The sequence below is a fragment of the Salvelinus namaycush genome, unplaced genomic scaffold, assembly GCF_016432855.1.
Source record: "Salvelinus namaycush isolate Seneca unplaced genomic scaffold, SaNama_1.0 Scaffold71, whole genome shotgun sequence".
Classification (NCBI taxonomy): domain Eukaryota; kingdom Metazoa; phylum Chordata; class Actinopteri; order Salmoniformes; family Salmonidae; genus Salvelinus; species Salvelinus namaycush.
Window position 1 is genome coordinate 343,158 of NW_024061431.1, and position 22,120 is coordinate 365,277.

Here is a 22,120-nt window from a genome sequence, read left to right on the forward strand (position 1 = left end):
CTACTTTGATGCACATTCCTACAGTAAAAGCTACGTAGGCTGCCTACATAGATGCACATCCCTACAGTAAAAGCTACGTAGGCTGCCTACATAGATGCACATCCCTACAGTAAAAGCTACGTAGGCTGCCTACATAGATGCACATCCCTACAGTAAAAGCTACGTAGGCTGCCTACATAGATGCACATCCCTACAGTAAAAGCGATGTAGACTGGGAATCTGCCTACATAGATGCACATCCCTACAGTAAAAGCTACGTAGGCTGCCTACATAGATGCACATCCCTACAGTAAAAGCGATGTAGACTGGGAATCTGCCTACATAGATGCACATCCCTACAGTAAAAGCGATGTAGACTGGGAATCAGCCTACATAGATGCACATCCCTACAGTAAAAGCGATGTAGACTGGGAATCTGCCTACATAGATGCACATCCCTACAGTAAAAGCGATGTAGACTGGGAATCTGCCTACATAGATGCACATCCCTACAGTAAAAGCGATGTAGACTGGGAATCTGCCTACATAGATGCACATCCCTACAGTAAAAGCGATGTAGACTGGGAATCTGCCTACATAGATGCACATCCCTACAGTAAAAGCTACGTAGGCTGCCTACATAGATGCACATCCCTACAGTAAAAGCTACGTAGGCTGCCTACATAGATGCACATCCCTACAGTAAAAGCTACGTAGACTGCCTACATAGATGCACATCCCTACAGTAAAAGCTAAGTAGACTGCCTACATAGATGCACATCCCAACAGTAAAAGCTACGTAGCATGCCTACTTAAATGCACATCCCTACAGTAAAAGCGATGTAGACTGGGAATCTGCCTACATAGATGCACATCCCTACAGTAAAAGCGATGTAGACTGGGAATCAGCCTACGTAGCTTCTGAAGTGAAAAAATATATCAGAGGTATGTTTTTGCCATTTTAACTTTTGTTTTTGATAAGACTCAGAGTTCTGAAAAGGGAAGTTAAAGGTGATTTTAAATATATTATAAATGTTTTGTTTAGATATTTTCCCCCCTCCTAACTTATGTCGACTGACTTGGGCTTTCTCCAGCAGAAATCATGTGCCCCTACTGCTGGGTCTGGACCCTGTGACATTTGTACAGTAAAATAGATACATTCCATATGTTTACAAGTAGGTACCAGATAAAGAGAGGACCTTCTTTCATGACCGCAACATGGTCTTTTTAACTTTTTACACCGTTTGCTGAGAAATTGTCCCTGAAAACATGTACAAAATGGAATTATTATTTTCTGGAATTAATATTTGGAATTCTTTAAAGTGCATTAATAAAAGTTACCCATTTCAGTCTCATGAGTACGCTTGTTTATTACCATTCTTGCCCTTGTGTTAGACTGCATATAAGTAAGAACCTGGCAATGGTGGTAGTAGTATTCAAAATGACCATGCCAACTTTACTCTGTTGAAGAAAAAAAAAAGCTTTTCTCATTGAAGATATATTTGCCTACAGGCCAGTGTCGACTTAGATTGTCTGTAATCAGGAATTGAACATTGATGAAAAGTAACATGTCTGTATTGAGATTTTTTTTTGGTTTCCTTTCACTGGAGCTCTTGAAGAAGGGACACCTCACTTTTTCTTCTTTCCCTTCTTTCCCTCCTTGGGCTTCTTGCCTTTCTTATAGGGGCTCAGGCCACGTCGCACTAATGTTCCCCTCCACCACGACTGGATCTGCAAGTGACAGACAGGGAATAAGAAAATGATTTAGTGTAATGAACAAAAGAAGAGGGGAGTACAGTTGTGAACAAGATGCATGGCATTAAACACTGCACTGCCACTGGATGTGATTGGTTTCCTTGCTGGGCAGGTGGTGGTGATTTATTAAAGATTGTTCAATGATTACCTTGGTGGCTGCGTCTCGCTCCATATGTTCCTTCTCCAGCTTCCTGCGTAGGGCCTCTTTCTCCATCCTGTCCTCGATGACCACCTGCTCAATGTCTCTGTACTGGAACAGAAGAAAGTACAAAGACCGAGTCAATATCCAGAGTACAATTTCTGTTCCATACGGGTATACTTTCTAAAAGCGGCAATTTGCAGTCTATTTTAGTAAAAAGCTATGTATGGAAACTCATTACATGGAGCTCCTGATGAACAGTTCTTGTGCTGACGTTGCTTCCAGAGGCAGTTTGGAACTCGGTAGTGAGTGTTGCAACCGAGGACAGACATTTTTACGCGCTTCTGGACTCGGCGGTCCCATTCTGTGAGCTTGTGTGGCCTACCACTTCGCGGCTGAACTGTTGTTGCTCCTAGACGTTTCCACTTCACAATAAGAGCACCTACAGTTGACCAGTGCAGCTCTAGCAGGGCAGAAATTTGACAAACTGACTTTTTGGAAAGGTGGCATCCTATGACAATTCCACGTTGAAAGTCGCTGAACTCTTCAGTAAGGGCCATTCTACTGCCAATGTTTGTCTATGAAGATTGTGTCACAGAACAATGAGACAGATATTTCACCAGATGTGAAGCATCTGCTTGGCGTTTCCACTCAGTACCAAATATGGTAGTGAGAGGAAGCCCAATGACCTGCAGTTGGAGAAGGTGGATTTTGGCCGTCATTCTGCACATTTTCTCCTTGATGAAACATTTGATCTCAATACAGTTTTCTGTTCCCAAAACTACAATCTGTTATGAACAGAGTGGACTATGTTTTGTAGACTTTGCAAAAGGGTAAAAGTTTTTTTTAAATTGCGTTGTTTAGGAGTGCAAGGGTGAATTGAGTTATTGCACAGGCGCACTTCACAGAGTAGGCGTTCCCCGACGGAAATATGCAGATGCATGCTAGAACGCGCCAATATATTGAAAACGACAGACTGTGGTCTATCTCGGGTTTAGTTATAGAATCCACTACTTTGAAGGGGTGTCCACATACTTTTGGCTATGTAGTGTACAATTCATTTAAAAGTTAAAAAAACGTATGTAGCAACTGCAGATTTCCCCTTTAATGATCTGAGGACTTGTAATAACAGTTTATTTGCAGGTGGGATGTGCAACTCAATAATAGGACGGTGTTCCTAATGTTTGGTATACTCAGTGTATATCAGGCCTACTATCCTATTCATTACCTAGTGTCAGTGCGCTAAACCGTATACTACAGAAAGAAATGGGTTGTGAGCCATGCAGACCAGGCTTGTATTCATTAGGGCACACCGAAGCAAAACATTATTCAACGGAAAATGAAAACTACTGTTTCTTTTTAGAAAAGTCCAGGTGGTCCCTCCCTATTTCAGTCTGTTTTTCCCTGTTTGGTGCCTAATGAAATCAACCCAGGCTTTGTCCTCACCTTCTTGGCCAGCTCCTGGAGCTGGGAGAGATTGTTAGCTTTTTTGTTCCTCAGGCTGTTGAGCTCCTGCTGCTTGTCCTCCATGTCTCTCTCATAGCGCTCCATCCACACCTCCAGCTTCTCATCCAGACTCTGAGAGGTGCACACAAACACACATTGTTGCAGCTTCACCTGACAGACAAATATGGCTCTGCTGACGGCCGCTGTCCACTGTTTTGTGGTTCTGAAAGTCAGATTTTGCAGTGATTTGATCTGCAGCTATTCGTGGTGCTAAATCCCAGCTATGGCCGCTATTGCTCTAGAGACAAGGGCTCATCAATTTCTTGTACAGCTCCCCCAACACATTTTTTGTGATTAAAAATGTTTTAATTGCTATTGCTGTCGTAAAGGTTGCCGAACCCTGAATAGGTGCTAGGGATTGATTTGGGATTCTACTATTGCAATAAAATAACAGCATTTAGATGGCAGCTCAAAGAATGTACCAAGTCATCCTACTACACCCAATATACAATACCGGTCCAAAGTTTTAGAACACCTACTCATTCAAGGGTTTTCCTTTATTTTTAACTATTATCTACATTGTAGAATAATAGTGAAGACATCAAAACTATGAAATAACACATATGGAATCATGTTGTAACCAAAAAAGTGTTCAAATAACTCATTATATTTTATACTTTAAATAGCCACCCTTTGCCTTGATGACTGCTTTGCACACTCTTGGCATTCTCTCAAACAGCTTCACCACCTGGAATGCTTTTTCAACAGTCTTGAAGAAGTTCCCACATATGCTGAGCACTTGTTGGCTGCTCTTCTATCACTCTGCGGTCCGACTCATACCAAACCATCTCAATTTGGGTAAGGTCGGGGTTTTTGTGGAGGCCTGGTCATCTGATGCAGCACTCCATCACTCTCCTTCTTGGTCAAATAGCCCTTACACAGCCTGGAGGTGTGTTGGGTCATTTTCCTGTTGTTTTTTAACACTTTTTTGGTTACTACATGATTCCATGTGTTATTTCATTGTTTTGATGTGTTCACTATTATTCTAGAATGTAGAAAATTAGTAAAAATAAAGAAAACCCTGGAATGAGTAGGTATTTTAACACTTTTGACCGGTACTGTATATGTCACACAAAAGATAAATTATGCTCCTATACACAAGTCATGTCATGCCATTTTCCAACCACCACTGCACACGTACTGTCTGATGTTTCTTGAGGAAAGTCTCCATCTCCATATGAACTCTCCTCTCCTCCTCCAACCTCTCCTGCAGTAGCTGAGGACAGAGGAACAATGATTACACAGATGCACATGTAGTGGTAACCATCTCTGTACATCCAAACCTCACAGTTACTACAAAGTCTGTAGCCAAGTCACACCAAAGGCTCTGTCCAGAAACACCCCCTAGCCACTTGTGTAGATCTGAAAGGATGGGATAGCTACAAGAAATGTGTAGGTATTAGCAAAAAGCAATACCTACCCAATTCTATGAGATCTTCATGGGTGGCCTGGAACAAGAATTCATCCCTGGCATTTCATCCACACCAGCCCCCATCACTACATGCGCCGACAACTAACCCCCCCCCCCCCACACACACCCCACACACACACCCTGACCCTACACACCCTAATTAGACACTGGGAGCAGTGTTGACACATGACATTTAAATACATATGTGCACTAAGTAATATCATAGGCTAATTAACTTGAGGTTCAACATCAGAGGAAGTGGAAACTCAATACACATTAACTAGATGGCTGTTGCCCACTGGTCAGCCAAAAGCTCATTATAGATTAGTAGAACATAGAAATTGCGCAAAACTCTGTACAACAAATCTTAACAGGCCCATGGGCCGCCGGCCATGTCTTTATATAAAAATATATATTTGTGTGTGTGTGTCAATTTCGACCAGCCTACCCAACAACAAAAATGGTCCAGCCCATCTGGCATTTGTCAGAATTGCCAATCCGCCACTGCATGAGGCACTTAGACTGCGTTTACACAGGCAGCCCAATTCAGATCTTTTACCACTAATTGGTCTTTTGACCAATAAGATCAGATGTTTGCCACTAATTGGGCAAAAGATCAGATTTGGGCTGCCTGTGTAAACACAGCCTTAGGGGCTAGGGGATGATTCTGGACAGTGCCACAAAGACACACACCCTGATCTCTTCCTCCAGCTGCTTCTCAGAGTGTGTGTTGATCTTCTGTCCCTGGTACACCAGCAGCTCCGCGCTGCTCTTCACATACTTCCTCTCCAGCCCAGTCTTAGCTTTCCTCCCGTGTAGCTGGTCCTTCAGGTGGGCAGTCATCTCCTCACGTCGCTAAAGGGACAACATTAAGACAGTTTGCGCAAAGTATTACATAAGTTGCCAATACTTTGTCATGTATTTACCTGAGAATGAAAAACCGGGAGGCACCCCGATTTTCAAAGACATCGACGTCTGACACCCTCAAGGAACTTGGAGCACCACCAAGAGTCAGTCAATGTGTAGCCTAATTCTAATCTTGCCCATTACTAGATTGAAAATCATATCGGGCACGTGAAGGAATGTGTCTCCGTTGTCTTCCTCAGTTATGGTACCTGCAGCTCCAGAGTTTTTTCCTTGCGGATGTCAAGCAGCTGTCTCTGAAGAGCTTTGGTCCTCCGCCGGCTGCCCTCCTCCCTGCAATACACACAGACAGCAATCAGGCTCAATGTGTAAGTGTGAGTAGACTCCTGGCATTCTCTCAACCAGCTTCATGAGGTAGTCACCTGGAATGTATTTCAATTAACAGGCGTCCCTTGTTAAATTGTTGAATTTATTTCCTTCTTATTGCATTTGAGCCAATCAGTTGTGTTGTTTCAAGGCAGGGGTGATATACAGATGATAGCCCTATTTGGTAAAAGACCAAGTCCATATTATGGCAAGAACAGCTCAAATAAGCAAAGAGAAACGACAGTCCATCATTAAGACATGAAGGTCAGTCAATGTGGACATTTTCAAGAACTTTGAAAGTTTCTTCAAGTGCAGTCGCAAAAACCATCAAGCGCTATGATGAAACTCTCTCTCATGAGGTCCGCCACAGGAAAGGAAGACCCAGAGTTACCTCTGCTGCGGGGGATAAGTTCATTAGAATTACCAGCTTCAGAAATTGCAGCCCAAATATATGCTTCAGTGTTCAAGTAACAGACACATCTCAACATCAACTGTTCAGAGGAGAATGTGTGAATCAGGCCTTCATGGTCGAATTGCTGCAAAGAAACCAATACTAAAGGACACAAATAATAAGAAGAGACTTGCTTGGGCCAAGAAACACGAGCAATGGACATTAGACTGGTGGAAATGAGTCCTTTTGGTCTGATGAGTCCAAATTTGCGATTTTTGGTTACAACCGCCGTGTCTTTGTGAGACGCAGAGTAGGTGAACGGATGACCTCCGCATGTGTGATTCCCATCGTGAAGCATGGAGGAGGAGGTGTGATGGTGCTTTGCTGGTGACACTGTCAGTGATTTATTTAGAATTCAAGGCACACTTAACCAGCATGGCTATCACAGCATTCTGCAGTGAAACACCATCCCATCTGGTTTGCGCTTAGTTCCACTATCATTTGTTTTTCAACAGGACAATGACCCAACACACTTCCAGGCTGGGTAAGGGCTATTTGACCAAGAAAGAGAGTAATGAAATGCTGCATCAGTTGACCTGCCTCCACAATCACCCAATCTCAACCCAGTGATTACTACATGATTCCATATGTGTAATTTCATAGTTTTGATGTATTCACTATTATTCTACAATGTAGAAAATAGTAAAAATAAAGAAACCCTTGAATGAGTAGGTGTGTCCAAACTTTTGACTGGTACTGTAAGTATTCAGACTCTTTACTCAGTACATTGTTGAAGTACCTTTGGCAGCGATTCCCACAGCATGATGCTGCCACCACCATGCTTCACTGTAGGGATGGTGCCAGGTTTCTTCCAGACATGGCACTTGGCATTCAGGCCAAAGAGTTCAATTTGGTTTCATCAGAGCAGAGAATCTCGTATCTCATGCTCAGAGTCCTTTAGGTGCTTTTTGGCAAACGGGCTATCATGTGCCTTTTACGGAGGAGTGGCTTCCGTCTGGCCACTACCATAAAGGCCTGATTGGTGGAGTGCTGCAGAGATGGTCGTCCTTCTGGAAGGTTCTCCCATCTCCACAGAGGAACCCTGGAGCTCTGTCAGAGTGACCATCGGGTTCTTGGTCACCTCCCTGACCAAGGCCCTTCTCCCCCGATTGCTCAGTTTGGCCGGGCGGCCAACTCTAAGAAGATTGTTGGTGGATCTAAACTTATTCCATTTAAGAATGGAGGCCACTGTGTTCTTGGGGACCTTCAATGCTGCAGAATTTTCTTTGGTACCCTTCCCCAGATCTGTGCCTTGACACAATCCTGTCTCGGAGCTCAACGGACAATTCCTTTGACCTCATGGCTTGTTTTTGCTCTGACATGCACTGTCAACTGCGGGACTTTATATAGACAGGTGTGTGACTTTCCAAATCATGTCCAATCAAATGAATTTACCACAGGTGGACTCCAATGAAGATGTAGAAACATCTCAAGGATGATCAATGATAACAGGGTGCACCTGAGCTCAATTGCGAGTCTCATGTCAAAGGGTCTGAATACTTATGTAAATAAGGCATGTTTTTTTTTTTATATAAAAAAATTGTTCACGTCATTATGGGGTATTGCGTGTAGATTGAGGATTTTTAAAATTTAGAATAAGTCTAACGTAACAAAATGTGGGAAAATCAAGGGGTCTGAATATTTTCCAAATGCCTTGCACAGTGCTTATTCTACATTTTATTCTGTTACTGCCTGAATTCAAAATGTATTAAATAAATAAAAATGCTCACGATGTACACACAATAACCCTTTTTTTTTATTTTTTAGAAATGTTGGCAAATGTATTTAAAATTACACCTACTCATTCAAGGGTTTTTCTTTGTTTTTACTATTTTCTACATTGTAGAATCATTTTGAAGACATCAAAACTATGAAATAACACATGGAATTATGTAGTAACCAAAAAAGTGTTAAACAAATCATTTGAGATTCTTCAAATAGCCACCCTTTGCCTTGATGACAGATTTGCGCACACTTGGCTTTCTCTCAACCAGCTTCATCTGGAATGCTTTTCCAAAAGTCTTAAAGGAGTTCCCACATATGCTGAGCACTTGTTGGCTGCTTTTCCTTCACTCTGTGGTCCGACTCATCCTAAACCATCTCAATTTAGTTGAGGTCGGGGGATTGTGGCGGGCCAGGTCATCTGATGCAGCATTCCATCACTCTCCTTCTTGGTCAAATAGCCCTTACACAGCCTGGAGGTGTGTTGGGTCATTGTCCTGTTGAAAAACAAATGATAGTCCCACTAAGCCCGGGTGGCAGGTAGCCTAGTGGTTAGAGCGTTGGACTAGTAACTGAAAGGTTGCAAGATCGAATCCCCGAGCTGACAAGGTAAAAATCTGTCGTTCTCCTCCTGAACAAGGCAGTTAACCCACTGTTCCTAGGCTGTAATTGTAAATAAGAATTTGTTCTTAACTGACTTGCCTAGTTAAATAAAGGTTCAATAAAAAATAAAAAGATATGTATTATTTTGACCTAAATTGCTTTTGTTTTAGAGATGAGTACTGAATTGGATTTAAAATTGTCCCATACAATAAGGGGCTCTTCTATACCTATTAGAGGTCGTCTGATTAACTAGGGCCGATTTCATGTTTTCATAACAATCGGTAATCAGCAGCATGCGCGTAAGAATTCATTCAAACAGCACTTTCCTGCATTTTCCAGCAGCTCTTAGCAATGCTAGAAGCACTGTGCTGTTTATGACTTCAAGCCTATCAACTACCGAGATTGGGATGGGAATACTAAAGTGCCTATAAGAGCATCAAATAGTCTAAGGTACATTAAATACAAATGGTATAGAGAGAAATAGTCGACGCGTCATAATTCCTATAATAACTACAACCTAAAACTTCTTAACTGGGAATATTGAACCACCAGCTTTCATATGTTCAGAGCAAGGAACATAAACGTTAGCTTTTTTACATGACACATATTGCACTTTTACTTTGTTCCCAACACTGTGTTTTTGCATTATTTAAACCAAATTGAGCATGTTTCATTATTTATTTGAGACTACATAGATTTTAGTTATGTATTATATTAAGTTAAAATAAAAGTGTTAATTTAGTATTGTTGTAATTGTCATTATTACATACACATATATATAAAAATCGGCCGATTTAATCGGTATCAGCTTTTTTTGGTCCTCCAATAATCGGTATCGGCGGTGAAAAATCATAATCGGTCGACCTCTAATACCTACAGTGGGGCAAAAAAGTATTTAGTCAGCCACCAACTGTGCAAGTTCTCCCACTTAAAAAGATGAGAGAGGCCTGTAATTTTCATCATAGGTACACTTCAACTATGACAGACAAAATTTGGAAAAAAAATCCAGAAAATCACATTGTAGGATTTTTAATGAATTTATTTGCAAATTATGGTGGAAAATAAGTATTTGGTCACCTACAAACAAGCAAGATTTCTGGCTCTCACAGACCTGTAACTTCTTCTTTAGGAGGCTCCTCTGTCCTCCACTCGTTATCTGTATTAATGGCACCTGTTTGAACTTGTTATCAGTATTAAAGACACCTGTCCACAACCTCAAACAGTCACACTCCAAACCCCACTATGGCCAAGACCAAAGAGCTGTCAAAGGACACCAGAAACAAAATTGTAGACCTGCACCAGGCTGGGAAGACTGAATCTGCAATAGGTAAGCAGCTTGGTTTGAAGAAATCAACTGTGTGAGCAATTATTAGGAAATGGAAGACATACAAGACCACTGATAATCTCCCTCGATCTGGGGCTCCACGCAAGATCTCACCCCGTGGGGTCAAAATGATCACAAGAACGGTGAGCAAAAATCCCAGAACCACACGGGGGGACCTAGTGAATGACCTGCAGAGAGCTGGGACCAAAGTAACAAAGCCTACCATCAGTAACACACTACGCCGCCAGGGACTCAAATCCTGCAGTGCCAGACGTGTCCCCCTGCTTAAGCCAGTACATGTCCAGGCCCGTCTGAAGTTTGCTAGAGAGCATTTGGATGATCCAGAAGAAGATTGGGAGAATGTCATATGGTCAGATGAAACCAAAATATAACTTTTTGGTAAAAACTCAACTCGTCGTGTTTGGAGGACAAAGAATGCTGAGTTGCATCCAAAGAACACCATACCTACTGTGAAGCATGGGGTGGAAACATCATGCTTTGGGGCTGTTTTTCTGCAAAGGGACCAGGACGACTGATCCGTGTAAAGGAAAGAATGAATGGGGCCATGTATCGTGAGATTTTGAGTGAAAACCTCCTTCCATCAGCAAGGGAATTGAAGATGAAACGTGGCTGGGTCTTTCAGCATGACAATGATCCCAAACACACCGCCCGGGCAACGAAGGAGTGGCTTCGTAAGAAGCATTTCAAGGTCCTGGAGTGGCCTAGCCAGTCTCCAGATCTCAACCCCATAGAAATTCTTTGGAGGGAGTTGAAAGTCCGTGTTGCCCAGCAACAGCCCCAAAACATCACTGCTCTAGAGGAGATCTGCATGGAGGAATGGGCCAAAATACCAGCAACAGTGTGTGAAAACCTTGTGAAGACTTACAGAAAACGTTTGACCTCTGTCATTGCCAACAAAGGGTATATAACAAAGTATTGAGATAAACTTTTGTTATTGACCAAATACTTATTTTCCACCATAATTTGCAAATAAATTCATTAAAAATCCTACAATGTGATTTTCTGGATTTTTTTTCTCATTTTGTCTGTCATAGTTGAAGTGTACCTATGATGAAAATTACAGGCCTCTCTCATCTTTTTAAGTGGGAGAACTTGCACAATTGGTGGCTGACTAAATACTTTTTTGCCCCACTGTATGTTTTGTCGGAAATAGTCAGTTATAAATACTTCTGTCCTAGTTAAAAACAAGTTGTCATCCATTAGGCTTTAACTACATTTTCAATATCCTCGCCCACGTGGAAATTCTGTAAGAGTAATATATATGGCAATTATTTGATGCTCCGACTGCAATCTGTCCCCTATCAACACTAACTTTTGGTGCCAGAGAGAAAGTAGTCAAGACGACTAAATTGATTGAGCCTCTGCCATGTATATCTCACTAGGTCAGGATATTTAAGCCTCCATATATCCACTAGTTCCAATATATCCATGATATTCGGGATTTCCTTAAGTGTATGAAGGGGATAGTTTGTAGTGTAATTTCCTTTACGGTCCATAGCGGTATTTAAAACCGTAATATAATCTCCCACCATGATAAAACAGTCTTGTATAGCTTGTATGGTTGATAAACTATTATATATATTTTCAAAGAAGCGTGGATCATCATAATTTGGTCCGTAAAGGTTAATGAGCCATATCTGTTTATGGTCCAATAACATACACTGCTCAAAAAAATAAAGGGAACACTTAAACAACACAATGTAACTCCAAGTCAATCACACTTCTGTGAAATCAAACTGTCCACTTAGGAAGCAACACTGATTGACAATAAATTTCACATGCTGTTGTGCAAATGGAATAGACAAAAGGTGGAAATTATAGGCAATTAGCAAGACACCCCCAATAAAGGAGTGGCTCTGCAGGTGGTGACCACAGACCACTTCTCAGTTCCTATGCTTCCTGGCTGATGTTTTGGTCACTTTTGAATGCTGGCGGTGCTTTCACTCTAGTGGTAGCATGAGACGGAGTCTACAACCCACACAAGTGGCTCAGGTAGTGCAGCTCATCCAGGATGGCACATTAATGCGAGCTGTGGCAAGAAGGTTTGCTGTGTCTGTCAGCGTAGTGTCCAGAGCATGGAGGCGCTACCAGGAGACAGGCCAGTACATCAGGAGACGTGGAGGAGGCCGTAGGAGGGCAACAACCCAGCAGCAGGACCGCTACCTCCGCCTTTGTGCAAGGAGGAGCAGGTGGAGCACTGCCAGAGCCCTGCAAAATGACCTCCAGCAGGCCACAAATGTGCATGTGTCTGCTCAAACGGTCAGAAACAGACTCCATGAGGGTGGTATGAGGGCCCGACGTCCACAGGTGGGGGTTGTGCTTACAGCCCAACACCGTGCAGGACGTTTGGCATTTGCCAGAGAACACCAGGATTGGCAAATTCGCCACTGGTGCCCTGTGCTCTTCACAGATGAAAGCAGGTTCACACTGAGCACGTGACAGAGTCTGGAGACGCCGTGGAGAACGTTCTGCTGCCTGCAACATCCTCCAGCATGACCGATTTGGCGGTGGGTCAGTCATGGTGTGGGGTGGCATTTCTTTGGGGGCCGCACAGCCCTCCATGTGCTCGCCAGAGGTAGCCTGATTGCCATTAGGTACCGAGATGAGATCCTCAGACCCCTTGTGAGACCATATGCTGGTGCGGTTGGCCCTGGGTTCCTCCTAATGCAAGACAATGCTAGACCTCATGTGGCTGGAGTGTGTCAGCAGTTATTGCAAGAGGAAGGCATTGATGCTATGGACTGGCCCGCCCGTTCCCCAGACCTGAATCCAATTGAGCACATCTGGGACATCATGTCTCGCTCCATCCACCAACGCCACGTTGCACCACAGACTGTCCAGGAGTTGGCGGATGCTTTAGTCCAGGTCTGGGAGGAGATCCCTCAGGAGACCATCCGCCACCTCATCAGGAGCATGCCCAGGCGTTGTAGGGAGGTCATACAGGCACGTGGAGGCCACACACACTACTGAGCCTCATTTTGACTTGTTTTAAGGACATTACATCAAAGTTGGATCAGCCTGTAGTGTGGTTTTCCACTTTAATTTTGAGTGTGACTCCAAATCCAGACCTCCATGGGTTGATAAATTTGATTTCCATTGATCATTTTTGTGTGATTTTGTTGTCAGCACATTCAACTATGTAAAGAAAAAAGTATTTAATAAGAATAGTTCATTCATTCAGATCTAGGATGTGTTATTTTAGTGTTCCCTTTATTTTTTTGAGCAGTGTATTTACATTCACCCATCTACCTTGATGATCTGTTTGGACAATTTGCACATTCGGATCAAAATTACTGTTAATTAATATCATTACCCCTTTCGAGTTTCTTTGCCCATGGGAGAAATATATTTCGCCTCCCTAGTCCCTTTTTCCACACAACTTCATCTAAAATAGTTGAATGAGTTTCCTGTAAACAATATATATTAAACTTCTTCTCTTTTAGCCAGGTAAATACTGATCGTCTTTTCTTATTATCTGCTAAGCCATTCATTATAACTGGCTATACTTATTTCACCATTTACCATATTGAGATACAAGTTTCAAATCTATTTATCATAATATATGTTTGTAAACTCACCATTTAAAAGTACCATAGTGATTGAGTATCCATATAGCTATACCATGATATTTGCATTGCTACTAAGTAAACCTCCAATTGTTCCCCACTATTCAGTTGTTCCATCACTGAGCCCAACTCAAGAAAGAACTTGATATACAGTTGAAGCTGTTTGAGAAGGCATGCAAAACGTAGCAATAATAGGGAGATTTGATTAACCATTGTCACGTCCTAGCTGATGAAACTCAGCTACACCCCAACGGTCCCCCGTTGTGACCATATTCCCAAGCATCTCTGTGTTGTCAGACCTTTGCCACCAGGGCCACAATAATATGCCCCCTCTCTGATTGTCCGAGTGTGACCCCCTCCCCATTGGTTACTGCAGCTAGTGTTGCCAGCACTGCCACTGCCTGGGTGGGGACACCCCACTGGAATCTCCACCAGTTAGGTACAAGGTCTTCAAGGTTCTCATTAGCAGCTTTGAGAATTTCCTTGTATATTATGCTCTCCCATCAGGGGGATTTGGCTTTGTAGGACCAACCCTGCCAGGCAGGCTCAGAATCTTGAGTGTGTGGTGCTGCTTTAGTAGGTCTCAGACCACATTCATCTTTCTGATTTGGCTGCGTATAGGCTACTTACGGTAGGTCCATAAAACAGATAAGGACTTCTCCTTAGCGTATGGGTCGCTCAGGTATAGGGTTGGGGATAGGCCAATAAATAAATCAACTACATGTATGATATATTTTAAAATGTATATCCCACATCTGCACAAAATTGAAAGCTCTCATAACCCCTGCTCACAAGCACACATGGGCTCTGGGATTTGCAACCACTATCCTTTTTCACTGACTCAACTCCACACTTTTTCAAACACAAAAACACACACCCCACCTTCCATCACAATACTCCTGCACATACCCACATACTGTGTCCTCTGTGTTTTATCTCTTCCATGTTGATTCAGTACTTTTGTGTTCCAGTTCCTTGTATTTTAAGATGTACAATTTAGTTAATTATCCTTTCTTCAATGCTATCTTATCAATTCATAAAATACAATAAATGGAAAGTCTAATACTAATTATTTTTCCAACATTCCCTACCTAGAATGGTATAGTGTAGTTGTAGTATATTTATTTAAATTGTTGTATTTTATTGCTTTTCTAGATATTTTTTTAAATTACAATCCCAACCATGGCTAATATTGAGTGTTTCATTATTAGAATCCTCTATGGGAACTTTGTAATATTTAGAATAGCCATGGAGTAGTCTGTGTCTCGGAACATTTGGTTATCAATATACAGTTTATAGACTACGAGAGCTACACTTTTCCTTTTTAATATCTTCTCCTTGAAGATTGGGTACAGAGCTTTGCGCCGTTCTGCAATTTCCTTCGGAACTTATCATTCATGTCTATTTTCATGCCAGTGAGTCTTTTACCCAGGCTTTCAACCATTATTTTATCTTTAAAGAAAGCAAATTTGGCAAAGATTGGGCGCTCATATCTCGGGTCCTCTCTGTCCGAAACAGTGTACACGTTCAAGTTGGATTTTGTCAACAGCTTCGCGTGGGTTCTGAAGCGCTGTAAGAAGGAATTCCTTCACCACATTTTCAGGAACTTCTCCTTTTTCTTGGATAGCAGTAAGTACCATATTTTCTCTCATAGATCTATTCTGTATGTCAAGTAAGGCTTCTCTCAGAAAGATGTTCTCCTTTAAGTTCATTTAACGTCCATTTCAATCTTATTGACTGTCCCTTTAAGCTTGTTTGTTTCTTTCTCCATTGTCGCAGCTTTTTCGTCACTCGTCTCGAGGCTCGCCTTCAACTCCTTTATATCTTTCCTAACTAATTCAAGTATGCAGTTTGTCAGTCGATCGATTTTAACAGATTGGTTTCCACCCGTAACCATTCCCGGTAGTGAAAAGCATAAATCGTCTGTGTCCGTCAGTCTCATTTTCTTTTGGAGATTGGTTCTCCTTGTTTATTACTCTGTCATGTTTGGTGTTGCTTGTTGTTGTAATATTTGTCGATACATTTCTTAAGCCTGATGAGTTGTTTTGTGTTATCCAGATTGAAGGTTATTACCCACGAGTATGTAAAGTTCTAATATTTAGTCTTACAGATATTGAATATTATGATTTTATCTTGAGGCAATCTGCACCGCTGTGTAGAGTCTGCCATCTTACCTCCGTTCCCATCTAGTGGATTTTTTTTTAACACCGGCTATTTCTTTTCACTTTGTCATACAGGCCAGGAATATGGAGTGAATGCAATGTTGTTGATCTCTTTGTATTTCCAAGTATTGGGATCATGTTATGGGTATGCTTGTCACCGGCAGGAACTGAGGAGTTTGTTAGGATCAAAATAAATATGAAAGAAGAAAAGCCCAGTTAAAAAGTTACAGAGAAACCAGCCTCAGTCTTCTGTGAACAACTACACACATTTTTATGCAAAAGACACCAGAAGGGCTTTCCAAGAGGTGTTGACTGTTCCTGAGTGGTCTAGTCTCAGTCCTGACTTAAATCTGCTTAAAAAAAATCAGAGACGAGGTTTAAATATCGCTTTCCGTCAATGATCCCCAACCAAATGTAATGAACTTTCGCAATTTTGACAAAAACAATGGATATATTTTGCCCTAAGAGTTGTGCAAAGTTGGTAGAATTCACAGCTGTAATGTCTGCTAAAGGTGCTTCCACCAAGTATTTAAGATTTACGTCGGCCTCAGCCCGATCAAATCCTGCCAGTCTGCACAGCGCGATATCAACCCAGAGCATATCGGACTGATTTTTCTCCACGATATCTCCGGATTCCTACCGCAAGCTCTGAAACTTTACACCGGATCATCGCAGCTAGCTAGCTGCTATCCGAGTGGCTAAAACTGGCTAACGTTTATGTCCCGAAGCAAGCACCAGTTAGCCTGGAGCTAGCCTCGAGCTAGGCCCATCACCTGGCTAGCCGCAGAGATCCATCAGTCAATTCCTGGGCTACAATACCTCTTTTGCAATTGGCCTGGACCCCTTTACTGCCGACACGGATCCACGCTGATCCATTACAACTGGTCTGCCGACGTAACCGTCCGAGGGGGTTTCTACAGGCTCTTCCGTTGCGACGTCCCCCTGAAGGCCCATCTGCTAGCCTGCTAGCCCCGGCCTGCTAGCTGTCTGAATTGCCGTGTCTTCAGCTCGCCAACTTACTCAATGGACCCTATGATCACTCGGCTACACATGCCTCTCCCTAATGTCATTATGTTGGTTAGTGATTATTGTCTTATTTCACTGTAGAGCCTCCAGCTCTGCTCAATATGCCTTAGCTAGCCCTTTTGTTCCACCCCTCACACATGCGGTGACCTCACCTGGCTTAAATGGTGCCTCTAAGAACAAAACCTCTCTGATCGTCACTCAATGCCTAGGTGTACCTCCACTGTACTCACATCCTACCATACCCTTGTCTGTACATTATGCATTGAATCTATTCTTCCGCGGCCAGAAATCTGCTCCTTTTACTCTCTGTTCCAAACACACTAGACGACCAGTTCTTTTAGCCTTTAGGCGTACACTTATCCTACTCCTCCTCTGTTCCTCTGGTGATGTAGAAGTTAACCCAGGCCCTGCAGCCCCCAAGCATCACTCCCAATCCCCATGCGCTCTCATTTGACTTCTGTAACCGTAAAAGCTGGTTTCATGCATGTTAACATTAGAAACATCCTCCCTAAGTTTGTTTTATTCACTGCTTTAGCACACTCCGCCAACCCGGATGCCCTAGCTGTGTCATAATCCTAGATTAGGAAGGCCACCAAAAATCCTGAAATTTCCAATCCCTAACTATAACATTTTCCGACAAGGTAGAAGTGCCAAAGGTGGCGGAGTTGCAATCTACTGCAGAGAGAGCCTGCAGAGTTCTGTCATACTATCCAGGTCTGTGCCTAAACAATTCGAGCTTATACTTTTGAAAATCCACCTTTCCAGAAACAAGTCTCTCACCGTTACCGCTTGTTATAGACCCCTTCAGCCCCCAGCTGTGCCCTGGACACCATATGTGAATTCATCGCCCCCATCTATCTTCAGAGTTCGTACTGTTAGGTGACCTAAACCTGGGACATGCTTAACACCCCGGCCGTCCTACAATCTAAGCTAGATGCCCTCAATCTCACACAAATTATCAAGGAACCTACCAGATACAACACTAAATCCGTAACCAACCTCTTAGATATCATCCTGACCAACTTACCCTCTAAATACCTCTGCTGTCTTCAACCAGGATCTCAGTGATCACTGCCTCATTGCCTGCGTGCGTAATGGGTCCACGGTCAAACGACCACCCCTCATCACTGTCAAACGCTCCCTAAAACACTTCAGCGAGCAGGCCTTTCTAATCAACCTGGCCCGCGTATCCTGGAAGGATATTGACCTCATCCTGTCAGTAGAGGATGCCTGGTTGCTCTTCAAAAGTTCTTTACTCACCATCTTAAATATGCATGCCCCATTCAAAAAATGTAGAACTAAAAACAGATATAGCCCTTGGTTCACCCCAGACTTGACTGCCCTTGACCAGAAATGTGCATCCTGTAGCACTAATTCCAAAAAGTTTTGGGACACTTAAGTCCATTGAGAATAAGAGCACCTCCTCCCAGCTGCCCACTTCACTGAGGATAGGAAACACTGTCACCACCGTTAAATCTCCGATAATCGATAGTTTCAATAAGGATTTTTCTACTGCTGGCCATGCTTTCCACCTGGCTACCCCTACTCCGGCCAACATCTCAGCACCCCCTGCAGCAACTTGCCCAAGCCCCCCCCCCCCCCCCCTCGCCGCCTCCCCCACCCAAATACAGACAGCTGATGTTCTGTAAGAGCTGCAAAATCTGGATCCCTACAAATCAGCTGGGCTAGACAATCTGCACCCTCTCTTTCTAAAATGATCTGCCGAAATTGTTGCAACTCCTATTACTAGCCTATTCAACCTCTCGTATCGTCTGAGATCCCCAAAGATTGGAAAGCTGCCACGGTCATCCCACTCTTCAAAGGGGGAGACACTCTAGACCCAAACTGTTATAGACCTATATCCATCCTGCCCTGCCTTTCTAAAATCTTCAAAAGCCAAGTTAATAAACAGATCACTGACCATTTCAAATCCCACCATACCTTCTCCACTATGCAATCTGGTTTCCGAGCTGGTCATGGGTGCACCTCAGCCACGCTCAAGGTCCTAAAAGATATCATAACCGCCATCGAAAAAAGACAGTACTGTGCAGCCGTCTTCATTGACCTGGCCAAGGCTGTCGACTCTGTCAATCACCGCATTCTTATCGGCAGACTCAATAGACTTGGTTTCTCAAATGACTGCCTCGCTTGGTTCACCAACTATTTCTCTGATAGAGTTCAGTGTGTCAAATTGGAGGGCCTGTTGTCCAGACCTCTGGCAGTCTCTATGGGGGTGGCACAGGGTTCAATTCTCGGGCCTACTCTTTTCTCTGTATATATCAATGACGTCGCTCTTGCTGCTGGTGATTCTCTGATCCACCTCTACGCAGACGACACCATTTTGTATACATCTGGCCCTTCTTTGGACATTGTGCTAACAAACCTCCAAACGAGCTTCAAAGCCATACAACACTCCTTCCGTGGCCTCCAACTGCTTTTAAATGCTAGTAAAACTAAATGCATGCTCTTGAACCGATTTCTGCCCGCACCCTCCCGCCCGACTAGCATCACTACTCTGGACGGTTCTGACCTTAGAATATGTGGACAATTACAAATACCAGGTGTCTGGTTAGACTGTAAACTCTCCTTCCAGACTCACATTAAGCATCTCCAATCCAAAATTAAATCTGGAATAGGCTTCCTATTTCGCAACAAAGTCTCCTTCACTTATGCTGCCAAACATACCCTCGTAAAACTAACTATCCTACCGATCCTTGACTTCGGCAATGTCATTTACAAAATAGCCTCCAACACTCTACTCAGCAAACTGGATGTAGTCTATCACAGTGCCATCCGTTTTGTCACCAAAGCCCCATATACTACCCACCACTGCGACATGTTTGCTATGCTCTCGCTGGCTGGCCCTCACTACATATTTATTTTTTGGGAAAATGTTCTATAACTTTCTTTCACTTTGAAAATGTGGAGTAGGTTGTGTAGATCTATCGGAAAAAACATCAAATGTAATCCCTTTTTAGATTGAATTTTAAGGCAGACACTGTATGCAAGTCCTATAATAAGCAAAGACAAATTATAGCTCTGTTTTCAATCAAAATAAAACAGGCTCATAGAAATGGCTGGAACGGTATCATACACATCCATGCATTTGATACCATTCCATTTACAACATTCCAGATATTATTACAAGCCACCCTCCCCTCAGCAGCCTCCTCTTTGTGTGGGATTTGAAAGAATTTGACTATTGCCTGCACAGACAATGAATTATTAGCCTACATATTCATATTGACCATAACCTGACCTGATTATTATGTCCTGGAGGTTGGCCTTCCTTCTTTTCTCTTCTTCCACAGCGAAAAGCAAGCTGTGAAAGGTCCCTTTCTCTTGCAGCTCTGCCAACACATCAGCAATCACGTGACCCACAAACTGACTGTATGCCAGGAAGACAGAGAGAGAGAGAGAGAGCATGATCGTTATGTATGAGGTAGATGGCATACAGGGTACTTTTTGGATTCACAGTTAATACAGTCTGCTCTGCACCTTGGAAATGTTTGACAAATGTAAACAATGGCAATGTGTTTAGTTCAGTGGTTGACCTGAAAAAGATCCCAATGAAAAGTTGTCTCGTGTGCATAATAAATCATAATACATCTCTGTTTGAAGCACAGAGTTGTGGGCTTCTATTTTATTAAATTGTCTGGAACCTAGCTCTGGTCCAAGTCGGAACGTGCACTAAAGCCCCGAACAAGAGCTATCTGGAACCCACCTGTCTCTCTGCACCTTGGCCAGGTTGTCAGGGGACAGTGGGTCCTCCTCTAGCGTGCGGTTCAGTTCCTTCTGGGATCTGTGCAGCTCACGGGTGGCATCTGACAGTCTCCCAGACTCTCTCTCAAACTGACGGGCTGCTTTCAGGTTCTGCTCTGCCCCTTTCTGCTGTTCAAGGACCTGTCCAATGTCGGCTGACACAAACTTCCACAAAAACATATGAATACGGGCTGAATAGGAGAAAATTACAGCTTAGATAGCAAGCATACCATTAATTTGCTAAAGACGCATCATCGCTTGAAAAAGCCAATTGACATTAGCTCCGCGTATAATGTTAGCTGAGGATAATCAGATAATACCTTATCAGCTTCTGGACGACCCCTGTAGGTGTCGGGCATGATGTGACCCAGCACTGACAGCTGTGCAGAACAGTCCTGGAGCACTGTACACACTCTGAGCAGCTCTACCCCAGACAAAGGAACCGACATCCTGATGGTCTGTGAACACTGAATTCGAGCGAAATTAGCCAAGCAATTTACAACATCGCCTATCTAGCTAGCTACTAACGATACCGTTTTCTAACTGTGACATTTTTGTGTTAGAAAATATCCTGGGCAAAATGCTCAATAACACAATCAACAGATTCGTAGCTAGGTATATTTCTTACGTGTCTTCACGGAACGTGTTGAAGTTTACTAGCTATATTTATGCACAATAAAAGGCCAGTAGTTTAACTAGAGCATAGTTTAGCTTGTCTAGCAGCACACTTGGTAGTTTACCCCGGTTACCCTGGTAACGCACAACATTTGATTATTGTTTTCAAAAAATGACAAATTCTTATCTACTTTGATTATTATGTTGTGTGAAACGCACGAGAATGCAATAAAGTGACAGTTAAATAGTTAGATACAAATAAATACATGTTTTGATTATGCGTTTCTGTCGTAACCGACTACGTGAATTTCCCAGCATTCCATTCCAACTTCCTTTTCTGCCATTTTTCTTACAGTGAAGGTGAGAATTACAAAAGGCCACTTTTATAAAATCGAAATGTCTATGTTATTAAGTCTACATTTGGCATAATGTAGTATAACTCACTCACACAAACACGAGTCCAGCTCTTTGGCAGATTTTCAGTCTGTGTTGTCTCTCTGTTCAGTTTTTCACAAATGTTTTTTGGCCTCCTCCACGTCTCCTGATGTACTGGCCTGTCTCCTGGTAGCGCCTCCATGCTCTGGACACTACGCTGACAGACACAGCAAACCTTCTTGCCACAGCTCGCATTGATGTGCCATCCTGGATGAGCTGCACTACCTGAGCCACTTGTGTGGGTTGTAGACTCCGTCTCATGCTACCACTAGAGTGAAAGCACCGCCAGCATTCAAAAGTGACCAAAACATAAGCCAGGAAGCATAGGAACTGAGAAGTGGTCTGTGGTCACCACCTGCAGAACCACTCATTTTTTGGGGGTGTCTTGCTAATTGCCTATAATTTCCACCTTT

General features: G+C 42.9%; 2 protein-coding genes across 2 annotated transcripts; both read right to left on the reverse strand.

Annotated features, from left to right (window-relative positions):
* Nucleotides 1-1,353: 1,353 nt before the first annotated feature.
* Nucleotides 1,354-5,711, reverse strand: LOC120042537 (dynein regulatory complex protein 9-like). The gene is made up of 5 exons (XM_038987377.1): nt 5,484-5,711; nt 4,521-4,595; nt 3,320-3,451; nt 1,883-1,984; nt 1,354-1,710 (listed from the first exon to the last, which is right to left on the reverse strand). The coding sequence occupies exons 1-5, from the start codon at nt 5,631-5,633 to the stop codon at nt 1,609-1,611; spliced, it is 561 nt and encodes a 186-aa protein (XP_038843305.1). The 5' UTR covers nt 5,634-5,711; the 3' UTR covers nt 1,354-1,608.
* Nucleotides 5,712-5,759: 48 nt separating this feature from the next.
* LOC120042538 (dynein regulatory complex protein 9-like) lies at nt 5,760-21,396 on the reverse strand. The gene is made up of 4 exons (XM_038987378.1): nt 20,978-21,396; nt 20,620-20,822; nt 20,155-20,283; nt 5,760-5,987 (listed from the first exon to the last, which is right to left on the reverse strand). The coding sequence occupies exons 1-4, from the start codon at nt 21,104-21,106 to the stop codon at nt 5,897-5,899; spliced, it is 552 nt and encodes a 183-aa protein (XP_038843306.1). The 5' UTR covers nt 21,107-21,396; the 3' UTR covers nt 5,760-5,896.
* Nucleotides 21,397-22,120: the final 724 nt, after the last annotated feature.

What these genes read in the sequence shown, in the direction of transcription:
- LOC120042537 (XM_038987377.1), bottom strand. Translation starts at nt 5,633, where the DNA reads ATGACTGCCCACCTGAAGGACCAGCTACACGGGAGGAAAGCTAAGACT. An exon ending in TCCTCAAGAAACATCAGACA is followed by an intron (nt 3,452 to 4,520) that starts GTACGTGTGCAG and finishes TGCACCTCTCAG; the next exon opens with AGTCTGGATGAGAAGCTGGA. An exon ending in TCCAGGAGCTGGCCAAGAAG is followed by an intron (nt 1,985 to 3,319) that starts GTGAGGACAAAG and finishes CTTCTGTTCCAG; the next exon opens with TACAGAGACATTGAGCAGGT.
- LOC120042538 (XM_038987378.1), bottom strand. Translation starts at nt 21,106, where the DNA reads ATGTCGGTTCCTTTGTCTGGGGTAGAGCTGCTCAGAGTGTGTACAGTG. An exon ending in GTCGTCCAGAAGCTGATAAG is followed by an intron (nt 20,823 to 20,977) that starts GTATTATCTGAT and finishes TTTTTGTGGAAG; the next exon opens with TTTGTGTCAGCCGACATTGG. An exon ending in CTCCAGGACATAATAATCAG is followed by an intron (nt 5,988 to 20,154) that starts GTCAGGTTATGG and finishes TGTGTATTGCAG; the next exon opens with GGAGGAGGGCAGCCGGCGGA.